The 25360-nt window shown below is 38.6% G+C and overlaps 1 protein-coding gene across 1 annotated transcript; it reads right to left on the reverse strand.

Annotated features, from left to right (window-relative positions):
- Positions 1 to 207: 207 nt before the first annotated feature.
- Positions 208 to 24641, reverse strand: gabra1 (gamma-aminobutyric acid type A receptor subunit alpha1). Its single transcript, XM_053331162.1, has 9 exons — positions 24562 to 24641; positions 20406 to 20518; positions 19277 to 19344; positions 17210 to 17430; positions 15648 to 15730; positions 14284 to 14427; positions 13212 to 13364; positions 1250 to 1452; positions 208 to 572 (listed from the first exon to the last, which is right to left on the reverse strand). Exons 1-9 carry the CDS (start codon positions 24639 to 24641, stop codon positions 252 to 254), a joined length of 1386 nt encoding a protein of 461 aa, XP_053187137.1. The 3' UTR covers positions 208 to 251.
- Positions 24642 to 25360: the final 719 nt, after the last annotated feature.

Consider the following 25360-nt stretch of genomic DNA (forward strand, 5'->3'; position numbering starts at 1 on the left):
GTAGCATCCTCCCAGACCTGAACACCCTTTCAAAAATCTGTATCATTCTTTTTTTCACTATTTTGTTTTTTCAAAATCTTCAAAATGTAGGTAAACATAGAAGCAATGCAACAACAGGGAATTCAAACCAGCATGGACACCATGTTTGTCTGAAAATAAACACCTTTTTTTTTCTTTTTTTCTTTTTTTGGAGGAATAAGAAAAGAAAAACAAACAATTACAGATATCATTTAAAAGGAATGAAACATGGATTAGTGTGGATTGACCCCCTGCAATTTGGGCTTCTTATTCAAGTAGGTTGCCCAGTAGACCAAGTTAAAGGTTCCAAAGAGCAGAGGGAAGGCTATTCTGGCAATCCTGTCTATCTTGCTCACACTGTTAAAGGTCTTCTTGGCCTCTGGAGGCTTGGGCTTTGGCTCCTCCTTGGGCTCAGTTGGGGGTGGTGGGGCGCTTTTGGCAATAGTAGCCAATCCAGGGTCCCTGGCAATATTGGGGGCAAAGGCTGTAGCAGTGGCAGCTGGGTAGGCTGTAGTGTTGTTCTTCTTCAGGAGTGACTCCTTCTTCTTCTTTTGCTGTTTTTGTTTGTTTGGAAAAGTAAGGAAGGATAATGTGTTATAGACAGGTTATAGACGTCATCATTGATTGGACTGTAATATTCATTGCAGTAAACAATGCTTGTTTAAAGATGCATTTTATATATTTTGAATGGTTGCTGATGTGTATGTGACTACCTTGTGAATACTCAGTAAAATTAAGAATATAAGGTTGAAAAATATTCATTTCTGACAGCTACACATTTGAAAATAGAAGTATTAAACTCTAAAACTAACAAAATAAGTAATGTTCCTATCTCTTTCATTCACTCTGTTTATTTCAAAAACAGCTGGAGAATACCACGCTGCTAACTGCAACATAGAGACAAGTGGAGCGGAAAGCACAAGAAGAACACTAAACTATTAATGTTCATGTCATGTTACACAAATTGAATTTTCTATGTGATGAGCTGGCAACAACAACTAAATGTTACCTGCCTCGCCCTGCTCCCTCAACAGTGCTAACTACCCTTGTGCAAAAATGAATGATTCTTTAAAACATGAAACTGAAGAAATTGGGATAATTTATGCAGTTCTGTGCCCCATCTTCACCTTGCAAACTGTATTCCATCAAAGCTTATGTCTATTTTCTCTACTGCTTTATCAGCGCAGCAACTCCTTAGGAGCATAACTAATTTAAGAAGGGCTTCAAATACCTTCTCTGGCACCACACTTTTTCCATCCCAGGCATATCCCCTCTTGGTGAAGTAGTTGACTGTGGCAAACTCAATGAGGGCTGAGAAGACAAAGGCATAGCAGACGGCAATGAACCAGTCCATAGCAGTGGCGTAGGCCACTTTAGGGAGAGAGTTCCTAGCGCTGATACTGAGTGTGGTCATGGTCAGGACAGTAGTCACTCCTGCAGGGAGACAGACAGACAAGATCAACATGTGAAATATAATCAAATATCAGATTACTCAGTTGCTATATCATTACTCATTTGTTGTTGATGTTGATATTATGAATTATATCAAGTAAGATGAATTAAACACTCTATAAAGAAAAAAACATCAACAACTAGTGCAAAAATCAATGCATTCTCTATATGGACTATATTAGCTAATCTGTAGCAATCTTAAAATGCCATCATATGACAACATAACATGGAAAGTTTTTTTCTTTTCTTTTTATGAGCAAGCAGTTCATTTACATTAATATATCTGAGCAGTTGATGCAGCCTTGCAGTTTATTCTTTTAATAGATGCAGAAAGGTAGATATTTCCACAGATGCAGCTGGAAGATATAGTTGACCTCAGGGATACTGCTGCTGACTAATACCATGCAGGCAAACTAGGTTTTATCCCTAAATTTGACCTACACACCAACACAAAATCAGTAATATAGCAATAATACAATAATATTAACAATGAACAAATGTGTCTCATATTAAAGAGTGTATGTCATCCTTGGAAAATCAAATAGCTAAACAGCAGAATCAATCACTGAGAGCTCAGATGAGAATCTGCACAGAGAATGAGAGGAACTGGGTCAGATCATATCTAATGATGCACTGCTCATCACAGAACAGGCTACTGCAGATGTTTACACACCAAATAACATCAGCCCAAGCAGCAAACAATCCACCAATTCAGCCTAGGCTAACATGGGGAGCTGTAGAACATCTGGCTTGTACAGGAATTATAAAAGATGCAGAGAAGACCCTCCCACACACATGCTGTATGTAGAGAGACATGTTTATGTACAAACACATATGTGTGCACAAAGGATACCCACACACACACACACACACGTTTAAAAGATCCACATTATATGTTCTCATCCACCTCTTCAAATCATCTTAAAGATTTATTTTAATTTTTCTTTTCTGTATGGACTTTTTGGAAATTCTTCTTTTTTGGTGTGCTAACCTCTGAACTTTAAGATATGGAATATTTTACTATACAATTTGGCCACAACAGGGATGTAAAACTATTGTTTAATTTTACAATTCTCAAACCAACTCTTAATCCGAAACTTTTGATTAAAATATGAGAAAACAAGGTCATGTGGGGCAGACAGTGGGTAACAATGGCTAGTATATACAGTAGCCTTCATACATGTAGTATTTGGATTGGATTGCATTATACTGTACGGTTTTCCTGTTATTTTGTCAGCTGGTACTGCGGTATTACATGTGTCCTGCAATATTACTGTTTCCCCTGAGAATTGTGAATTTGTCGTCTTCTTCCTCCTCAATTCTGATGAAGTGCTAAGTGATGAATCATGGACTGCTCATCCTCCCACTTGCTTTTGGCATGCTTTTGGCATTGCTGACTTGGTGCTGTGACATGAAGCATAAAGGATGATTATTATGTTCTCATTAGTCAGAGCCGAATGAATGATTGGTCATTAGCCATAACTGAACAAGACACCTCTGATGGATTTACTAAATCTGCATCGTAGGTATACAGGGTATGTGGTCATACATTTCTTGTGTTCATTATGACTCAAAAGAGAATAACAAATAAGTGGGTCAATGTTATTTATTTTACTGTAATCTATTGTTAAAATTAGTTTCTGAAGCCTTCATTGCATGTTCTTTCATCAAATGTTCCAAATAATGTGTTTAATTGGAAACATCAACAGTAACACCTGCCTCATTGTCAAATGTGTTATGATTGCATTTGGCAATTTGAAAAAAAAAAGCTTCAAATGACAGTAGCAATATTCACTTTCATTCAGACAAAAGTCACAGCTCCATCCACACCAATGACATAAAACAGATAAAGAGGAAGAACATGAACAATAAAGGTACAGTTAAATACAGACACTGAGATGTACCATATGAGTGCCACCTAACTGTATTATAAGAATCCACACATGACAATGTTCTGTACTGCACCCACTGCTAAGTAGGGCATTGAATGCTTTGTGGATACATCGTTATGGGAATGCAAGGCAGGAGGAGAAGTGATGCATAGTCACTTTTTTATACCAGGTTTCCCTTCCAACTCAATTCTGTACATACAAAGCTAATTTGTATTACATGTTAAATGTTTTTGCTATACTGCAAGTCCACAAAATGTGCATATTAAGAGTTGATGCAAATGCTCACCTACCACATTTCACAAACACGTACATGGTGCTTGACCTAACATGAGCAAATATCTGAACGATAAAGTCAGAAAAGGTTCCAAATGTGAATTTGTTATTGTTGTGATCCTTTGTTTTCCCTACAGTATCTACTCAAGGCAATCTCAGCATAATTAAGGTATTGATGTTTAAGCAATTATAAGTACTTAGTTAAGTTTAGGGACACACTATCATAAATAAATGAAATGGGGGATGCTAAAAGGACAAACAATCAAAAATCAATAGTCAAAAGACTTCAGGTATCCTTCCTGCAACATTTTACTATGCTATAAAAATACTGCACTACTTCCTGCACTGGAATAAATGCGGTCAGGTCACCTGCACTAGTTTAATTCTGCAAAGTAGTTGCATGCAAATGTAAGTTGTAGAATGAACACATACAGTGCATCACAAATGCATTTGACAAGAAACACCAGTTTGGTGTCACAATTAAAAACTATAACAAATTAAGAACAGTATGTTGAGGTTCCCAGTGGTGTGTGACTAACACCAAGGTGTCACTGCTCATGAGGTGCCAGAACATTCTCCACTGGAGAACAGCCAGTTCAAAGTGAATTGCCCAACAATCATGTGGATGCCCACAGCTGGAGCTGGAGCACAAACGAGTGGCACCTTTTAAATCCTTATCTTGAGATGGTGGGAAAGAAGATGAATAGGTATTCAAAGGGACAGTTGTGGTTGTGACTAACAACTACATAATCAAAATACATTATTTGGAGAAGGATGGCCTATATGCATACTTGGAGACAATTGGGGTATAGTGGTAGGAAGGGATGAAGGCAGGTAAGGGATGGTGGATGGGGGTATAGTGGTAGGAAGGGATGAAGGCAGGTAAGGGATGGTGGATGAAACAGTGGGTGGGAACAGAGTCTTGTCAATCTGTCAGGTAGTTTGTTGCCAGTAAATCAGTTACTTTTGAGGGGGAGGATGAAGACAGCACCACTGGGTATTACACAAGTCCTCACAAGAGCGCACCAATGCTTGGAATCATATATACTTTACTGTGTTTGACAAGTTCTGTTGTCATGGAAACATGTCTTCCAACTCCTCCAACGTCTTACTACCACAAGAGAAAATTCAATTTAAAAAAAGGAAAAAAAAGAGAGCAGTTGGTTTTAAAAATTGGAACAATGCATGGATGTTACTACTTAGTATTGCTTTGTTGCATTAATCTGTTTGGGGGTTGCATGTGTGTCTTTGTTAATGATTATCTGCATGAATAAAGGTATGTGTGTGACTGCATTAACAGGAATGCATAGCATGTTTCTGTTTAGTGATAGCTCTACCAAGGAATCATCAAACACTAGCAAGTTGATTCATTAGAACATGACTCCAGAGCTGGTTTTAAATGACTCCATTTGACATGTTGTAACTAATAGACTTGAGGCTTTGAAGGCTGTTAATGAACAAAGTCACTGATCTGGAAAGTTCTAACTGGATTAATAGTGGTGTAACTCAATTCGTGAGAGTCCCTTCCACTCAATTTAGCTCATTGTGCACAAGCACTGACACTTGATTTATATGATCTTCTAATAAGGTTTTTGCTTCTGTTTGCCCACACACGTACACGCACACACACACACACACACACACACACACACACACACACACACATAGGGAACAGGGCAATGTAGAAATGTAGAAAAAAATGTCAAGATATAGGGAAAGATGGTACAAGAAAGCAAATCGGGAAAAACTATATTAGAGATTTAAGGTGATGAATGTCAAGGTGAAGCTCACTATATCAAGGTGGAAGAGCTATCACTGCTGACTCAGGCATGAAAAGGCTTGACTATATGTAGGCAAGCAATCCAAATGTGCATTTTTGAAAAACATGGGGAAGATAATATCCAACTATTTAATCGATAAAGGTAAAGCTTATAAAATTCTGATCTCAGTCTAATCTGTCTGATAGACTTTTAGTCCTTGACAGTTTGTAAGAAGCTTCATGACAAAAAATGTATTGTCTCTTTAAACTCAACTTTGTTTTTTCCCTTACGGTCAAATTGTTTTTTTCGCATTAAGGTTATTTTTATTATTTATTTAGTTCAGTCATTCAATCAGACTTAATTGTATAGCCCTTTTCATAAAAACACGTCTCACAGTGTCACACAAAGTGCATCACACAATAAAACAAAAACCTCCTCATCCACACACAAAGCAATGAATGACTTTGTAATTATTAAAGCACCCAGAAAAGAAAAGTGAGGTGAGAAACAAAATAAAATAGAATAGCATAAACAATTAAAATATAGATCACACAAGTAAAACAGAAAAAAAACTACTTAAACAAATAAACAAATAAATAGAGTTCAATTCAAAGCCAGACTAAAAAGGTAGGTCTGCTCTCAGGATTTCAGGATGGCTGTTCCATGGATGTGGATAGTAATAAAAGGATGCCTCACTGTAGGTTTTTATTCTGACTTTAGGGATAATTAAAAGGCAGGTACCATAAGACCTGAGGGTTCTAGAGGGTTCCTAGGTTAAAAGCAAAGTGACTAAATAAGATAGGACCAAGACCATTAAGAGCTTTATAAACCAATAAAAAGGATCTTAAAATCACTTCTGAAGTAAAGAGGTAGCAATTGCAGAGACTTTAAAATGAGTGTAATGTGTGATGTCTTTCTGATTCTAGTCAACACATGGGCAGCTGAGTTTTGAAGTAATGGTAATTGAGCTATATTATTTTTAGGGAGACCAGAAATTAGATTACATTACAACAGTCAATCCCGCAGGTACTAAAAGCATGCATTAGTGTCTCTGTGTTAGCTTTAGAGAGAAATGGCCACACTCGCTTGCAGTGTTCTTCAGATAATTAAATGCTTTCCTAATGATGTTGCTAATATGGGGCCCAAATCTTAGATATGGATCAAAGATAACTACTATATTTTTTATGTGTTGACAGGGGTTTAATGCCAGTGTTTGCAGTTTGACTCTCAGAGCCGCAGTAACAAAAATGGTTGAGCTGGTACAGCGATAGAAAATTATCTCCCATCTATAACTTGATTTCTAAAAAACATTCAAGAAGGGCATTTATTGGTTCAGACGGCAATGTATAGCTGTGTGCCATCAACATAGCTAGAGAAATGTATGCTGTGCCTGATGAAAGTGGCAGCAGGTAGAGGTTAAAACGTGTAAGACCTCAAATTAAATCTTGAGGAACACAACAATTAATTATAGAGCTTTTAGATGAACATTCATCCATGCCTAGAAAAAGTTCTCTGTTGGTCAGATAAGATTTTAACCAATTAAAAAAAGATACCGGAGCTCTTTAGTAGCCGAGTGATTAACGTGCATGCTGCATAATCGAAGCATTCCTGGTTTGATTCTGGCAAGGGGCCTTTGCTGCATGTCATTTCCCACTCTCTCCCTCCCTGTTTCCTGTCAGCCTCTATTTACTTTACCCTAAAGGCCTATCAGACTGTGAAGTCTATCAAAAATAAGTGAGTAATCACTGTACCAATATACTGTATTGTATCTACTCTGACAAATTGCACTAATAATGTTCATATCCATATTGGATCTGAGTGTGTGTGTGTGTGTGTGTGTGTAGGAGAATGGGATCTAAAAAGCAGGTTGTTGGTTTTAATTGAGAAATAACTTTACCAAGCATTCAATCCCATTTTATAAAATATTTTTGTTGAGTTTATCTTTTTAAGTAGACTGCAGATTCCTCACATTTAGAGTTGGTAGACATACTCCTAGACTTAATAAAAACAAGGTTAATTAAATGGTTGATGGTGAAGAATTTTGGGGTTATTTAGGTTGTCATGCATGTGTAATTGCCTTATTACAAATGTCAGCTGTTCACGGAAAATTTTAAATTGGCCATTCATTTATTTTTTTTTCCATCTTCTCTCTGCAGTTTGACAGTTTGTCTTGTTTAATTTCCTTGTTTCTCCAGAGAGGTGTCAGATTAGAAATAATCTTTTTCAGTTTTAGTTTAATCGTTGTGGCATTTATTTGCTCTGTTACTGTCTGGTAGTTCCAACTTCTCTACTTGATTGGCAACACTTGAATGACAGGCTTCAGCTAATCCTACCATTCTCAGGCCGGTGAGTAAAACGTACTGCTCAGCCATTGGATCACAGCCAAGCCCCAGAGAAATCTCTGTGGAAGAGAGTGAGCCTTCAGAAACAATGGCTGTGCACTCTCTCTTACCCTCTCCCTCTCTCCACTCTCATGCTTGCTGGTTCTGGGCAGAAATTAGCCTCTGACAGTGTTTTGACTGAGTATGCCACCAATCAAACATGACAACCAAAATGTGGGATGAGGTCAAAAGGACATAGTTAAGTGGGACGCCTGCTCACTCAAAGAATACAGAGTCCTTTAAATGAGACTCATATGGTATATCTAGGCAAAAGAGGGCTATACGGTTAAATTGTTTAATAGCTGTTTCATAAACTCTCCATCAGAATGCACAATTACACCTAAGGAAGGACAAGCAGAGACAATACTTGTCACACATTAGCAGCAAAAACGCAAAAATGTTTCTGGACTGTGTTCCCTGGCAATGTTTTTTCAATTAAGGCAATCTGACATGCTTATACTGTTTCTCTCCATTTTTACCTAAATCTAACCATAAATACCATTCATATTTTTGGCTGTAATTACTATTGTTGGGGAAACAGATGATGTTATGTTTATAATAAATACCATTTGGATGTCATTTTCATTAAAAAAAAACCTATTCCCATAATTCACCTAATGGAAAAAATGTAGTATATATATTATTAGAAGATGTAGCAACCTATTCTCCTATTCCCTAAAGCTTCTCATATTCCCTAAACAAGTCCCAGGAGTGAACCTGTCTTTGTTGGATGTCAATCAACATCTCCATGTGCAGCGGCTACTTATTTATTCATGCCTTATCAATAACTGAAGCCTCAGGAGGGGCCTGACTCAGAGACATATCACCTCCAGCATCTTTACGTCACCTCTGATTTACATAAATGGAAATGAAAATGACATATTGACTGGCTGGTGAGTTAAATGACTGTGCCACCACCACAGCTGGGAGAATTGTACTGCACAGACACACACATGATGATGCTGTCAGCTAGTAATCATGAATTTATGAGCACCCATGGCACACAACCAACATGTGCACATACAGCAAAGAAACACATATAATGACATACGCATGCTCACACTTGTGTACATACACAACCAAACTACACACACACATACACAGTAGGTGTTATTGCTCAATGAACAGATACATTTCACAGCATCTTGGGAGAACCAATAAATATCCAGCCAATCGCTTTTAAAGAGAAGCAAGTGAGCTAATCTTCTGAGCACTGCTGTCCCTGACAGTTTAGAGAGAGAGGGGGGCGGGGTTGATGGGGGTTTTGAGGGTTGGTAGAGGGGGATGTAAGGGAGAGTACCATATCAGCACCATCAGTGTCTGTTTCCTTTTGGTTTTCATTTGAACTGCAAATAAATTGCTAACAGTTTTCCACTACACCAAACTGGCTATAAACTAATCAGCCTCTTAATCGCCACAGTGACAAATAAGATAACTCTACCCACTGCTGTGATTTTAAATTGCCTATTCATCTACAGGGCAGGCATTAGGAAAATATTTAGTGCAGAGGATGTGCTTCATAGTCACATAATGTAATTTAAACAATGCTGCATTCTCTCAAGTTAATGGGGTTTATGTGTCTGCTTTGGACATCTGTGTTGGAAACAAACCTGATCACATCTGTAGTAATAAGAGAGCAAATATAGTACAACAATAGTTGTTTGTTTATTGATGGCATTTGTGTGCATCTGTGTTTGATACATGGTGTTTTGTTCTAAAATGAAAACAAAGAGAAACCAAGCTGTGAATTGGGAGGAATTACTGTATTTGTGCAGTTTAGTCATTCCTCCCACAGTAAATATTAATAATTAGTAAATAATTGAGTACAAACATTGTACTTTATTTGAGTGATTTGGGGGATTTTGTACTCACGGATCCCTTTCCAGAAAAGGAATATATAACATTACAGGCTTCATCTGTGTATCTGTTTAAGTAATGGCTTTTTTGTAATTCAGACATAGATGTCTGTCACATAAATGTGCCTTATGGCTTTAGTCAGACATGACAGGACATCTACAAAAGCAGACAAAGCTTGCATGATATTTTGTACCTGGTGAGTGAGAGGGAATGGTGGTACAAACAGCCATTCATTTGTTTTTTCTGCTCCCTCACATATTGCATCAGTGATGGATTTAAAATGTTTTTTCTTTAAAATCTGTGGTCATCAGTGCCTGAGTCGCACCCTGAATATTTTCTTTAATCAAATTAATCATTTATTAGATAATTCTGCCTACTTTATGATGTTCAACAGTGCATAAGGAGATAATGGCAAGGCATGAAGCTGGGACTCTCATTCATTCCTATTTTCGCAGATGTTGTATGTAAAACATTTTGCTCAATAATCATTTGTTCATCTGAGATATTTGGCAGTAAATGAAAATAAAAAATAACAAAAGGCTGGTCTAATTATCCATTTGGTTGTGTGGTTGAGTTTAGGCTCATTCACAATTTTGTGCTTGGTTAAACCAAGTTTATTGTCCATATAAGAAATGATAATTAACTGATACAATAAGTCAAAATAAGATGCGAATTTACAGTAATATCTCTTTGTGTACTTAACTTTATGCTGGTGTAGCTTTGGTATTATCTTAGAAATGTTACAGTACTAGCTTGACCTTGTAAGATTGCTGTCGTGACATTTATGTAAAAGTGAGCCAGGCCCTTATTCAGACACGATACTGGCATGTTAAATTGCAAGTACATCTAATATGGACCTGAGTGTTCATCGACATTCTCAGGCTTCAGCTGCCTGTTTCAAAACTCTTGACATCTGTCTGTCTCACGTCATATTCATTAAATGGATGAAGCACCATGTGTAAATTCAGCTCTCAAAATAATAACAACAATATAAGTCACAACAACAAAAAATGGAACCAAGTGTGAACATTACATACACTGGGACATTACTAGACATTAACCTTTGTGTAACATTAACATGCAATGCATTATTACAGAGTTTACATTTATTATCCCCAGCTAGCTTGTTGTTAAGGTTACCATTTGCATATATTTATTAAAATAAATATATACAGTATACAAGCAATATAAGAACCTGTGACATGATGGGTGAGTGTACTCTTTCATCCTAACAACACTAGACACATGTACAATGGTTTGGCATACTACAAGGATTTAGATGGAAATTAAATATCATGATTGTCTGCTATGTATTCTTAATGTTTCATTTATAGTGGTATTGACAGTGTAACCTCCTCTCTGAATAAAAGGCTCATCCATCTGCTATCTCAGATGATGCATATTAATCACACGAATGACCTACCCATACTGCAGCATTGTGTTGGTCTGTGACTTCAAAGCATGTATATGTGTTTATAGAACTCTCGCGCTCTCTCTCTCTCTCTGTGTGTGTGTGTGTGTGTGTGTGTGTGTGTGTGCGTGCGTGCGTGCGTTCATGTATCCATACGCTGCGTGCATATAATCTCATGAAGCAGAACCCGCAATGATAGCAAGGGGGACGCACATGCCCTAGATAGTTGTTTGAATCTAATCTAGGCCATCCTCATTTCCCCTCGACACATGACAAGCACCGCAGGTAGCTAGCTGTGGTACTCACACACACATACACACACACACACACACCCAACACGCAATATTGTACACACACACAAACAGATACCAAAACATGGCAGGAATGGTAGAAAAACCTGCTAGAGACTGCAGAGCTGCGAAATCTGGTGCCTGTATAATGTTTCTGGGAAAGCTCTTTAAGTAATAGGCCAGAGGAGACACTGACATCCATGAGAAGAGAGAGAGAGAGAGAAAGGAGAGAGCGAGAGAGAGAGAGAAGAAGAATAAAAAGAAGAAGAAAGAGTGTAGGGTGAGGTAACTCAAGGACATTCTGCCTGCTGCTGTGCTTTGCTGATACAGAGCATGCTGCAGACAAGCAAGAGCTTTCCTTTTGGGCAGCATTATGTAAGACCTTAGTGTGACAGACAGACAGATACACACCAGATACACACACACACACGTACACACATATATACACATGCACATAATACACACTGGACGCGTGTGAGCACATACACACACACGGGTAGGTACAAACACACACGTACACTTGTAGACACACATTCAGAGCACATAAATCTAAATTCACACTGAGCCTTGTGCTTGAAATTCTACTGCAGCCAGCCACAGCTGATTAAAGCTCTTGTTCACCACATTGGTGCAGAATAGATCACAGCAGAACAGAACAGAATAGAAATATTATACAATGTATTTTGGATAGAATGTGCAAGAGCTCATCACTCTTTTAACATTTAATATCCTTCAAAGGAATGGTTCGACATTTTGGGAAATATGCTTATAGCTTTATTGCCGGGAGTTTGATGAAAAGATCGATATCACTCTGTCGTCACGGTAAGGTTGCCAGGCAACCAGCAGACTTTCGCAAGTTAATGGACCCATCCACTGTTTGAACATGGAATAGGTACATCATGTAGAACTACAACTGGTCCTTTTTACATTTCTGTTTGTGTATATATTTTAAAAATTAGATAAGTGTTGATTAGTGAGATTTAGAGGTGTCGAGGGTGTATTTTTTTTAACTTTCAGCAAAAAATATTGCCCAGAATGTTGAACTATTCCTTTTAATGAATGGTTTTTGTCTATATACACATCTGCTTTGGATTTCTGTCCAAGGATCTGTCTCTAGTGATGGAAAGCAAATAGGCTAGCCATCACATTCACGTTACTTTGATTGTTAATCTGAAAGTCATATTTTCAGTCTTGGTGGAAATTAAAAACTGTAGTAGATGTGCACATCCAATAAACCTCAAACAGGTGCTGGACCAAAGACCCAATGTAAAAAAGGTCTGCACACTTTAGCTCCCTTAGATATAATTTAATGAAACATCCACCATTTTTATAATCTCGTTAGAAAGAAATAAAGCGGCACCCAAAGGTCATTGACTGCTGCTGCAGCTATATGTGGCTCGACTGTGTGTTTTTAAAATTCCTGATATAATAACTTGCTGCATAGTGTTATGTTATCCAAGTTATTACATATACTGTAAGGATTTCAACATAATTGTTTATATTACTTACTCATGTATCAAGATAAACATCAGCATAATAACTCCAAACCTTCTGTGTAATTATGTGATTTTAAAATGTGCAACAGATATGCAGTTTCTATAAAATTACTATAAAAAGTCATATTTTGACATAACTATGATATTGTGATGCTGTGTCATGTATTTGTTCCATTCTCAGATATTATACCAGTTCGTTTTTTTTAAACAGCCATGTTTTTTTAGTACCTTGCTCAAAGGCACTATACTTTAAGTAAGGGCCAAATGTGTCATCATCATATCTGTCACAATGATTTTCCAAGAACAGATTTGAGACCTTCTGGTGATGGGCTCATTTCGTTACCCACAGATGTTTAGAAGAGGAGAGAGCAGACGACTCACCAAACACAGTCCTGGCAGGGACAGACTCTCTGTTGAGCCAGAAAGACACCTGGGAGAGGATGACTGTCATGATGCAGGGTAGGTACGTCTGGATCACAAAGTAACCAATTTTCCTCTTCAGGTGGAAGTGGGTTGTCATCACAACATACTCTCCTACAGTTGACAGAAGACAAAGAACGTTAAGAACACAGGTAGAATCAAACTTTTTAAATATACTTGAGAAATATAAGTTAAGGCCATCTATTGTAACTGTCTCTATAGTCTAACATTATATGTGTGTGTTTGGATTTGTTGTGTTTTGGCCTTCAGTTTTATTGTAGTTGAGATTTATTGGCACAGTTATGGGTGTCTTTTGTCAGCAAACTCAATACTCAGACATGATTCATTTGATTTAATAAGTGCATTCAGAGCCAGTTTCAGACAAAACTCAACAGTCACAGTCAGAGGTAGTAGCCTTTGGAATGGCACTGGGACCTAATCTTGTTGTAATAATTGCTCAAGTTTGAGGTTTTCTTAAGAAATAAGCATAATAATAATGAAACAGATTTTAATGTGTCAAACATAGCTTATTGAAACAAGCTTGGTAGTTGTAGTCACTTGGGAGCATTTTGCCAATAAAACAAACTGTGAATTGGCAGTTATGGCTGTCTTTAGCATTACTTTCTGCCTGCAGCCAGTGTTACTGCAAACAGGTCACCCATTTTATGCTGTCAATTTTTGCCAGTATCAATGGACCAAACGGGAGAGGTGGAAAAAAGATGTAATGGCCAGTAGGGAAATTATGAATCTAGGACATGGCCTGTCATTTGTAACGCGACAATGCCACCAAAGATGCAGATGAAGTGATGCAGCTGTCAAATTGATTCAGTTCCTGACAATTCAGACCACCATTTATACAGTGAAGAAAGATAGAGATTGATGTTCTTTTGTTTTTTGTTTTTGTGAAAGTGAGTGATTAATTAGGTGACAAATTAATTATTTCAAAATGCAGATATTCCCTTTATCGTTTCATTTATTTATTTTGCAACTAGCAGTATAATTAAGAGCACAACATGCCCGAACTAAAACCTACCTGTGCTGGACTGCACCACACCAGAATCCACACTCTGCCCCATCAGATCGTACTGGTTTAACCTGGACCCATCCTCTGCCACTACTACAGATTGGGCAGCCCCTCTGGTCCACACATACACTACTTCTGCTCGAGTGTAGGCATCTGACAAGGACAAAACAAAGTGAAAGGTTAGAAGTTATTTTTCTGCTCGTTGTCTGCCGTCACGTGTTGCCTTGTGGGTTGTATTTTTGGAGCTGTTAGGAATGCCAGGTGAAAAAAAAGACAAAGCTAAAACGAGGTCCCCCACTAAAATTCTCTTCACCTCATCTAATTTTGTCTCATCTTGTCTTCTCTCATCTTGTTTAGTTGGCTCACATCACAGTTCTGCTTGTCTTGTCTCATTTGCTATTTAAACATTTTTTTAAAGTTCACCTTGTTAGTCTCTGCTAACCTCATCTCCACTGTTTCATCAAATCTTTTTGTCTATTATCCAAGCTCAAACTGTCTTATATTTTGTTGCTTCTTCTCAAAAATGTTTCTCATTTTTTCATGAGATGTAATGCCCTGCCATGTCACATCTTGTCATGCCACGTCATGTCATTCCTCGACTTATAAGGAAACAAACAAACAACATCCCAACAGGACAACATGACCTTAAAACAGCTAAGTCAGTCTTTTCTTCCCTCTGGCCACCAAACCTGTCAAAAATGCAGTGTGGCTCGACCACTGCAGAGATGGCTCGACTGCAGACTGCAGCATAAGGAAGAGAGCTCATCACTGAAATATTTAGGGAGTGAGTTCAATTTAAAGGGGGTTGAGGCTTGGTCCTCTCACTCACGCTGTGCAGCTGTCTGAAGAATGGCACAGAGACAGTGTGGCGCTCTGCTCTTCTTGTATTTTCGCTCTTGTTTTCTCACTTTCTCTTTTACCATTTTTTTCCTCCCCTCTAGTTCTTCTCTCATTCTCTATTCTTGTCTCAAACCTCCATCATTCTATCTCTTGTTATGCCTTCTCAAGGATGATGCAGGGCAGGAGTAGCTGTCAGCGGTGAGCAGCTGGTGTGATGCTCTGGAAATATTACAGAGAGTGCTGCTTTGGATAAACGCAGGTCTCCACGTCGCATGCCTGCCAGGGTCTTACAGGGTCTTGCAGTGCCTGGCAGGGTTGAATGGGGAGACCAGAGGGGCCTTGGCGGACAGTTCCTCCGGGAGAACAGCTGTTACCACACTGTCATCCCTTATCAGTGACTAGTGCCGGGGTCGTGCTTCCATTTGGATTAGGTAGAGACAGTGTGTCAGAGAAGTGTGTGTGTCTGGGTAGTGTGTCCATGCACATGTATGTGAATGTATGTGAGATTATGTGTGAGTACAGAGGCCACTTACAGCTGCCAAACTTAAGCGGACAAGCATGGGCATCCATAGGAAAGTCTTCGAGGTGCATGGGACATTCTGCTCTTACAGTAAGCCTAGAGAGATTCACAGAGAAATGGACAGAGAATTAGAAAAAACTGGCAGCAAGGAAAATAAAGAGGACACAGCATTTGGTACAACCAGGAAGAAGGAAAGCATGGTGACAGTGCTGGTGGAGGAGTTACAAAGAAGACAGGGAGAATTAAGGCACAATAATGACAATTAAGTACAGTGAGGCAACAGGAACATGTGGTGTGCTATTTATTTCCAGTCTCTCAGCGCCAAACACGTCGAACTGCTACTTTCCCCCAAACCAACAGAAACGCTCCAGTTCCCTGAGCTGTGGGTTTCTATTTTCTGACAGCTTGGTGAAAAACAGCACGTCAGGCCACCCGTGACACACTAATCTCCCATCCATCCCTCATCTCGCTCATCTGTGACAGCAATATGGGCTCCGCCTCTACACCCTCCCCCTGCTACTGTAGTAAACATGCTAAAACAAATGTTTTACAATCCTTGCCTTAGATATCTCACATTAGCACTGCTCTGTGGTGTGCATCAAGGTTTATACTGTCTTAAAAGGTTTTATTTACCCTCCTTCTGCTGAAGGGTACTAATGTGCTACATGCGATTACAAGCTCAGCTCAGCTAGTCGTACACCTTATCTTCTTGCTTGCCATTGTCAGGTAGGATCCCCACAGTGATAAATCATGACAGCATAAAACAATTTCATTTTTTCTGGTGAACATTACAATGGAAAAAATGACAGATTGTAGTGAAGATCTACGTGGTACACATGGCTGATCATAATATCTAAAGAACATATAAACCAATCAAATAAAAATAGAAATTTAGTGCTGTAATATATCATCTTTTTATAAAACAAATCACACATATGTTAGTTACTCATATTATCTGTGTTATTCTTATGGAGAACAAATTCCATGAAATAACCACAAAACCAGTAGTGAATTCATTCTAATTATAATTATTTTCTGTGCCACAAATATTAATATGTGTGAAAAATGTGTATTCATTCTGAAAATATTCCCCAATAAATGCATTAACTTACATTTGAGTAATGTTTGCTGAAAACGTGCCCAGGTGTGTTAAAAAACTACTGAGACCTAAAAAAGAAACTATACATTTGTGATCTATTTATAAAGATTTGTGGGAACACATGGTTGAGGTGCCACAGTGTACTGGGAAGTTAGAAAGCACTGGGAGACACATGCTTAACAAGAAAAATATAGAATAAAGCTACCCTTTACCTTTAAGCTGAAATCACTGATAATGTATATTGTTTGTATAATTCCTTCACAGTTTTTTAATAATATTACATCAATCCCTCTTCTTCAATACAGATAGAAAAGATCTAATATGCCCTAACTCTTCTTCCTCTTCAGCAAATTGAAAGTACACTGGTAGAAAATGACACAATGTCCCTGCTTCTCCTCCAAGCTCATATAACTTATAGTCTCTGACTCTCCCTAAAGTACTTTATTGATCTAGTATAGTAAAACATGTCAGCCTACCTCATGGTGTATAGCAGTGTGCCTTCCTCTGTAATTCGCAGAAGCTTGTTCGGCATGGTCATGTTGTGGGCCACTGACTTCTTGCCATTGTGGAAGAATGTATCGGGGGTCCAGATCTTGCTGGCCATCAAGTTGTTGAGACGCAGCACGGCCATAGGGCCTTTGAATTTTAATCTTTCATCCTTCCAGCTCTGTCTGAAGAAGACGTCAATGGTGTACTCCTACAAGTAGATGGTGAGGAGTAGAGAAAATGGTTAAACAAAGCTAGACCTCTACCCAGTAGATGTTTTCTTTAAACCTTGGAGAAGATGCTGAGTAATTCAACCTTTTTTTTTTCTTTTTTTTTTTTAAATCTTTACCCTTTTTATGTGTTCTCACTTTCCCCTTCTTTTTCCTCATGTCACTTTGACTTTCATATGGCAGCCTTGGCCTAGTTTCCCTGCTGGTAACTGTCTCATCATGTTAAAGGCTTTAGCAAACATAGAAGGATCCAGTGGATGGAGGTTCATAGTTTTCTGCCTAGTATCTTTTCTAAATGAGTGACTCCATTATAGTACAACTATTGTTTTGTATTTAACATAGAAATATGTTTAGTTGCCTTTTCATTTTGCTTCCATTTTATTACTCATATGATTATGGTTTGTTCAGTTTGATGTGCCAAATAAAAACTGAGCAAAATTTAGTATCTAGACATGTGTATTGTTAGGTAAGTGCCAAAAAAAAATCATTGTTAGAATGTATCTTTGGGGAAATTTCTTTGCTCAGTAATCTAAATTACGCTGGGCACAAAAAGGAAGAGTTGGACACAAAATTAGGAGGACATTTCATTTTGAAGGCAACTAATGACTATAGCTGAAAGCAGATTTTAATGGTTCCACATGACTACGCTGCAGAGTAAAAGGGAGCCTGTAAAAATTACAGTGCAGCCTGTTTTTTTGTTCCCCCATTCCTCTTTCCACTCAGGCCGCGTAAGATAATTAGCATGAGTTGAAACAGAGATTCAAGGTAATAGAGGAGGATAGGGAAAGGCCAGATATGGAGACAATGTTCTTCGGCTCTTCCTTCTGGCCTTAACACAGAAGCAAAATAGTCCTGGCCTGCATGTCAGCAAGTGCAATTAACTGAGATTATGTCAAATAGAGTACACACACTTCACGTGCATATAACAGGAGTCATTTTTTTCAAGTGCTAAAGGAGAGGCAGTGAGACATTTGGATGAAACTAATTGGCTTCCAGCGCACGGGGCAAAGATCACATGCTCGTGTTTGAATATCCCACTGATTTTTTTTAATGTAGTATATTGAAGTAGACTAGAAATAATAGAAATCATCATAAAAAATATCATCATGAAAATTATGGTTTTGTACTTTGATGTTGCACTTGAATTAGATATTTAAATGTTTTGCTTTGATGCTACCATTTTCCCCCCACTTGACTCTCTGTCATCTTATCAGACTGAAGTGCTTATCAAGAGTTTAAATGGAATTTGACAACAGCTTGACCTTCTCAAGCACAACTCATAACATGTTTGTAGCTATATTTTTTTTTATATGAAATTACATTTGAAGAGGGAGGGACAGATCAGCGTCTTAATCTGGTGTAAAAATAACTTCTAGAAAGCTAACCAGTCCAGTGTTATTCCTGAGCTCCAGATTTTTTCAGTAAAGACACTTCAGAAACAAGATTGTTCTGAAAAATGAATACTCCCTCTACAAGCTAAACGATCTTAGCTATCTATCTTTTAATAATCTAAAAAAATCACAATAGCTTGTGGTTGGGGTCAGAGTTCATGACATATATCAACATTAACATAAATGTCACATGCAATCATATTTACAAGGATGGCATTTATGAAGAGAGGGATTAGAAACCCTGCACCACAAGTACATATCACAGTTGACAATTTTATTAACACATCAGGAATTAATGGAATGAATCATCAAATTAATAGTTATTTTACAGCTTAAAGACCACTGTGTCTAGAGAAGTTAGTAGACAGGGGTGATGGTGGTGGAGAAGGCATACGAGGGAAACTAGTGACATTTACAGAGGAAAAAAGAGTCTTACCATGTCATGGTCCGAAACTGGCCCAATACTAGTCACGAAAATGTCAGTCTTGACTTCAGTTACACGCTCTGTTGAAGCAGGAAATTGCCAGAGAGAGCGACTATCAGTGGCATTCATTATCCCCTAACTACCTGTTAATACAAGACCACCTGGCTAAAGCCTTTGATCCATTCAATCTATTCAACAGTATTGTTAACACTTAGGCACAACCACACACATACACAACGTTTAAAAAAAAAAAGCACCATAAAAATGCCCATTTTGGATGTCAATAACCATTTCTGTTGGTATTGGTTTCAGTGTCAGCTCCATTACCCGGACAGTGGTTCAATCTCTTAATAAATTCGCACATTGCTGTTTTACTGGAAATATGCCACTCTTGTCTTGTAATACTGACAGCCAAAATGGGTACGCTGGGGATTCATTTGGAAGGGGTGGCTGAGGCGATCTGTGTGTGTGTATGTGTGTGTGTGTGATTGAGGGTTCAATCTTTCTGATTCTGAAACTTAAATATGACAGCATGATTTATGAATGATACCCATCATAATCCATAATTTCTTCCCCTCGGCTGCTGAACTTGAAGCATGCCCCGGTTTTATTCGCCTGTCTGTTTGATGCCTGCTGCATCACAGAGCTTGATCCTCAGTGTCCTTCACACACCAATTTGCACGTTATTTTTTCCTCTTTTCTCGGTTACTCTCTGTTTTTTTTCTCTTGATCTATTTCTCTGATTCTCCATTTCTGGATTTGTAGCTCACTCTCTCTACCATTTTGTTTCTCTTTCTAACAATGGACAGCTGACAATAGAGTTAATAGGAACCCACGCAATAAAATGACATCCGCTGTGTTATAGTACAAGTGCTGGCTTTATGACACATCACTGATTCATAAAAGCAGCAGGTAAAGAATGAGTCTCCATTTTTTTGTAACAATCACACAAAAAGTCAGACATTTAAAGCAAACTCACTTGCATAAGATCTGGTTGTGTAGATATTATACTGTGTGGTCATGTGCATAGTAAGCTATTTGTAGGAGTCATCAAAGTAATATTTGCATATTAGCAAAATGTCAGTAATTCAAACAGTCACCACAAAGAACAAAATACATTCAATGACTTGATTTTACTGACCTCCCAGTCCTGGCCTGAGACGATTGTCATAGCCATCCAGAAGACTGTCTAAGATCTTCGTGAACACTGTAGTGTTATCTTTCTGTTCATCTGTCATGCCGTTCGACCCAGAGCTGGCAAAGCAAAGAAAAAGATTCAAAGTCACAGATAGAATCCAAAACCACAGTCAAAACTGCCAAAAGAGAAAGAACAAGCTCTGAATATGAATCATATATCAAAGACAAAAATGATCTCTGCTCTGTAGTTAGCACGACAGCTCTGTTGAAGTACATGGTGAGCATAGAATGCAGAAAGAAGAAGAAAATGCTGTCACATTTCGCTGTTGTTGCCAATTTACAATTCACAGTGTGTGACCATGAAGTTTTAGATCATATTGATATGAGATGAAAAAGCAAGTGATTGTCCAAAGGTGGGCTGGAAAGGAAGATATCCCACAAAGCCAAGTTATCCTGTATCACCTCGATATGTATAATAATAAAGGCGGGCTTGCAAGTGTTAAAATTAGTTTCATCAGCAGGATGAAAAACTGGGCATGCAGAGCACACATATGGATGTGCACACACACCCACATGTAGGCACAATCTCAGAGAGAGAGAATAGAGAAATCATAATACATTATTTATACCTTAATATGGTCTTTTAGACCACAAAGGCCTTGCTGAATGTGCTCTTTGAACAACATGAAACAAAATGCTCAGAGCAATGCCGAAAACATTCCCAATCAGTAATTGTAAGCATAGAGTTGTAGCATCTCCGCACATAAATATTTCAGCACACTCATAATCAGGAATACAGCCTCTAATTACACTGTGTATCATAAAGGCAGGGTGTGACAGGGATGTTTAGAGAGTGTGTGTACATGTATTTATTTGCATACCTGAATCAATACATATATGTACTGTAGGCTCAGGGTCTGTGCACATATTCAAGCCTGTGTACACATTCATCCATATGTTTGCATGTGTGTTTGTGCTGATAATAATCAGATGCAAGTCTCCAACAATGCAGTGTATCTACTAAGCAATCACCATATCCCTCTTTTTATGCCAATAGCAAACCATGCTGGTTTGATTGCATGCTAAATAAACAGCAAATGTTTGGAAATAAGCTATTCTAGCTGAACAGCTCCAAGGAGAGGGAGAGGTCATCATGATTAGTTAGCAGGGATCTGCAATGGGAGGGAAGGAAAAGTAGTAGGAATGGCAGGGGGGAGAGTGTCAACTGAAGAAACTTGCTAGAAAACCACCAAGAGGAAAAGAGAAAAAAAGAGATGGAGATAATGGAGAAGGAGCAGGAGCAGGGGGAGATAAAAGGCGGAAGAACAAGGTTGGAAAAAGGTGAGGATACTGCTGAGTGAAACTGGGGAGTTGAGTTTTAGAGACACAGTTCATATTCAAAGCTGTGGTACTGCAGCAGATTGAATGTGAGATGCCAAATATTACTATTTCTAAATAAGGTTTCTCCATCCGTGTCACACATGGATTTGTATAAAAGGGTTAATGTGCATCTCTGTGCCACTAGTTTCCCTTAAATTGTGAGCATCCTTCTATCTGCCAAAAAAACCCCACCAACTCTGAAAACCAAAGGCTATCATTAAACTGTATAAACTGTGATAGCAATTTTGTTTTGCGCCACAGTTAGAAGTAAATACTAAAATTCAATACAATCATTACTATGTTTTGTTCTGGTCTTAGAAACCAATTTATGTAGCAAAAATGACTTCCATGGAGCTTTAACTGAGGCTAAAATAAAACATTCCCTTCCTTAATATTACTACTTCCCACATGTATTTAGGCATTTCAGATTTACCAAAGACGAAACAATTTCTGGTATGCCCTGAGGGTTACAGTCCTCTTGTTATATTCTCCACCAACACAGAAAACAATCAAGCTCTTTCAAGTTCACCAATAATTAAAATATACATAATGTTGGTGAATATAGGGGAAAATATGCCCACACAAGTAATTAGTAATCAGTGAAAGTGTGAAGGTCACATTTTATGACCTTGAATGATGTAGTCTGCTTTATTTTGGCTTGAACCAAGATACTGACAAGCAAATTTAGTCATCTCAGTCTAGTAGCAGAATTACATTTTCACACGGTAAGAAAGAATGGAACAATATGGCACATATATATTTTTAGCACAGACATTTTTATAGTCCGTACTGGAAACATGGGTGGGGGAGTGGGGTGGATGGGGGTGGGGGGTGGGTTGGGTAGTATGCCAAGGAAAAGAAAAGAAAATGGAGAGGGGAAAAGGTGGTGTAGAAGAATACACATGTTTATCAGCCAGGGGCCACTTCCTCATAAAACATTGTACACCATCCCCATCTACAGGTCATCTGAACAGCAACAGTGCCTTTCACATTCACTCTGCCGATGTCCCTCTCTCTCTCTCTCTTTCACCATTTTACTGTATGTCTCTCTCTCCCTCTCGTCATACTCGGATATCTAATTATAAGGCAATTTCTTTCGTTGGCAACATACTGTAGCAGAGTGCTAGGCCTTCCTGATTACCGTGTCTTGTTGGAATCCCCCGAGGTGTGTATGCTTGTGTGTGTGCTATTCTGTATTTGACTTCAAAAAGGAGACTGGATTATACAATAAATCTTTGAGTGATAATTACATTGCAGTTTGTAGTGACAGTTCATCAGTAAACTCATCAGTACTTTTAGACTCTCTCTAATGTGCTCAGTGTACAGTACATCAAACCCAGTAAATCAGACCCTCCATTTGCTAGTCGGTACATCTCAAACCCAAGCTATGACTGTGATTAATCAGTTTGATCAAATCACTGTGCAAGTCATCGCTGCAGTGCATCATATATTTCAAATAAGACACATTCCATCTGTGTTCTGCATAATGCTCAGGGCATGTAAACTGAAACATATTCTGCATATTGGATGTATATGTTTTTTTGTGGTGTAGCTGTGTTGTCACTGAAAGAGAAGCAAACTGGACCATCTCAAGACATCACTGTTCAAGTCAACTGCCTATGACAGTTCTAATGAATTATTCATCCATGCAGAAAAGGCTGATCCTTCAGTCTCTACAGGATTCTCAAGAAGATCCACAATGGGGCGAGAGTGCACATGATCTCATGCAGTTGCAACATCTGACAGATTATAATACTGGTGTTGGTTTTTGTAATTGTTTAACTGGTCTGCAGTAGGATTCAATGTCAGTGTTATCCACAGTAATCCAAGAAGTGGAGTTGGATTATGATGTTTTGAGATGTGCTACACATGATTGGCTGCCTAGTGTTTTCCATCATGCGGGAATTGATGGAGTTGCAGTCAGTGAGTGGATCTTATTGCTGTCATCTCTTATAAAATCATTCTCTTCCTTCCTCTCTCTGATTGCCCGCTTCTGGTTAGGTGACATCCAACACCTCAGTGTTGACATTGAGTAGTGTGTCTGTACATCGACCCCACTATCCTGGCAGCCACTGTCAAAAAAACATGTGCACACATCTGCGCCAAATATCATGGTACAACACACACTATCTACTCAAAACAGCCCAGGAGCTAAAATGTAAATTTGGCATTGTCCCATAAGGCTAGTGTACCAAAAAAAGTGCATCTTTATAGTAACATGGACAGTGGCTATTTTGGCTCCTTATATCCTCTCTCAGTGTTGCACATCTTATTACCTCCATACAATTATAAGCATGGAGGTGTCCTGTGGGGATGCCCCAGTTACGACCACAGTGGATATGCTCTGTGAGAGTGTAACCCAATAAACCAAGCAATAGGAAGGAAGACAGAATATCAGCTCAGCAGGTGTACAATTGGTTTCCCCCTTGGCTGGTTGACTGATTTACTGACATATTTACTAGCCAGTTAACTAAATGGCAAGTGAGGCCAACATTTTATGCTAATTATCCCTTTTAACTTGACTGCATTCAATATTTTACCCAATGCATTGTGGTCTTGTTACCATGGGCAACTATTGTGTTCCCATGTTCATAAAAGCAAAAATATCAGCATGCAAACAAAGTGCAGCATTTACATCTTAAATATACAGTATAATAAAACCAATTAATATGAACAGTGTGAACGGTATTTGTGGGTTGCATACCCCATTTTTGAATTTTCCATTAAGTCAGTGTATTACACCACTACATATGCATTTATAAGGTAATGTTTGTTCTTACCTTTTCCCACCAAGTACGCTGTTGGCGACAAGCAAGCAAGCCCACAGACACAGAAAGGCCGTCCTGCTCCGTCCACACATAGTTGCAATATGAGGACCTTTCACTGCTGGAGGTCAGATAGAGACAGAGATGATGGACATATTTACCAAGTCATATGAGCCAATGTTCACCATTACCCACAACATTTCATCATATCAGGTGATCACTGAACATGTAGATGTGCTAAAACAACAACAGCCAATGAGGAGTTGCAGGCTGTAAAAGAGATCTATGTTCCTATAGAGATGCTTTATGTGAGGTTTCTGGTCCTGGTTCTTGCCTCACAGATTTACTGACAGCACATGAATCAAACCAAATGGCCCTGCCACATGCATTGGGCCATGCATGGCACTTGACACACGCACCTCTTTAAAGATTTTACATCATCATTTTGAATCAGGTGTCACATTGACAGAGACATATTCTACACCCTATGTGGGACCGAATTTAAATAGCTGCTCAGCATTCAGATCAGACAGGGACCTAATGTATACACGACTTTCATAACTGACACCCAGTATATGGCTGAATGTGTAGCGCATTATAATTAAGAAGCAATAACAAGGCAACACACCACCGACCACACAACACCCAGTGTTTGCTTGTAGCACCTGTACACAGCCTCCTCTAATACCCTGCAATGTGAAACGCGGCAGTACCGCAATATCAACCAAATCCCCCTAAAATAAGAGCATTTGCGTCCTCCTCAATCATTAAGCTATGATGTCAGCCAGGTCATAAAGTATGTAAGCAATAGCCT

The sequence above is a fragment of the Scomber japonicus genome, chromosome 13, assembly GCF_027409825.1.
Source record: "Scomber japonicus isolate fScoJap1 chromosome 13, fScoJap1.pri, whole genome shotgun sequence".
Taxonomy (NCBI): Eukaryota; Metazoa; Chordata; class Actinopteri; order Scombriformes; family Scombridae; genus Scomber; species Scomber japonicus.

Excerpts from the sequence above, each read along its gene's own strand:
- gabra1 (XM_053331162.1), bottom strand. The coding sequence starts at position 24,641 with ATGTGTGGACGGAGCAGGACGGCCTTTCTGTGTCTGTGGGCTTGCTTG. Across the intron at positions 14,428-15,647 it reads TCCGCTTAAGTTTGGCAGCT|ATGCCTACACTCGAGCAGAA; the intron begins GTAAGTGGCCTC and ends TGTCCTTGTCAG. Across the intron at positions 13,365-14,283 it reads TGTGGTGCAGTCCAGCACAG|GAGAGTATGTTGTGATGACA; the intron begins GTAGGTTTTAGT and ends TGTCAACTGTAG.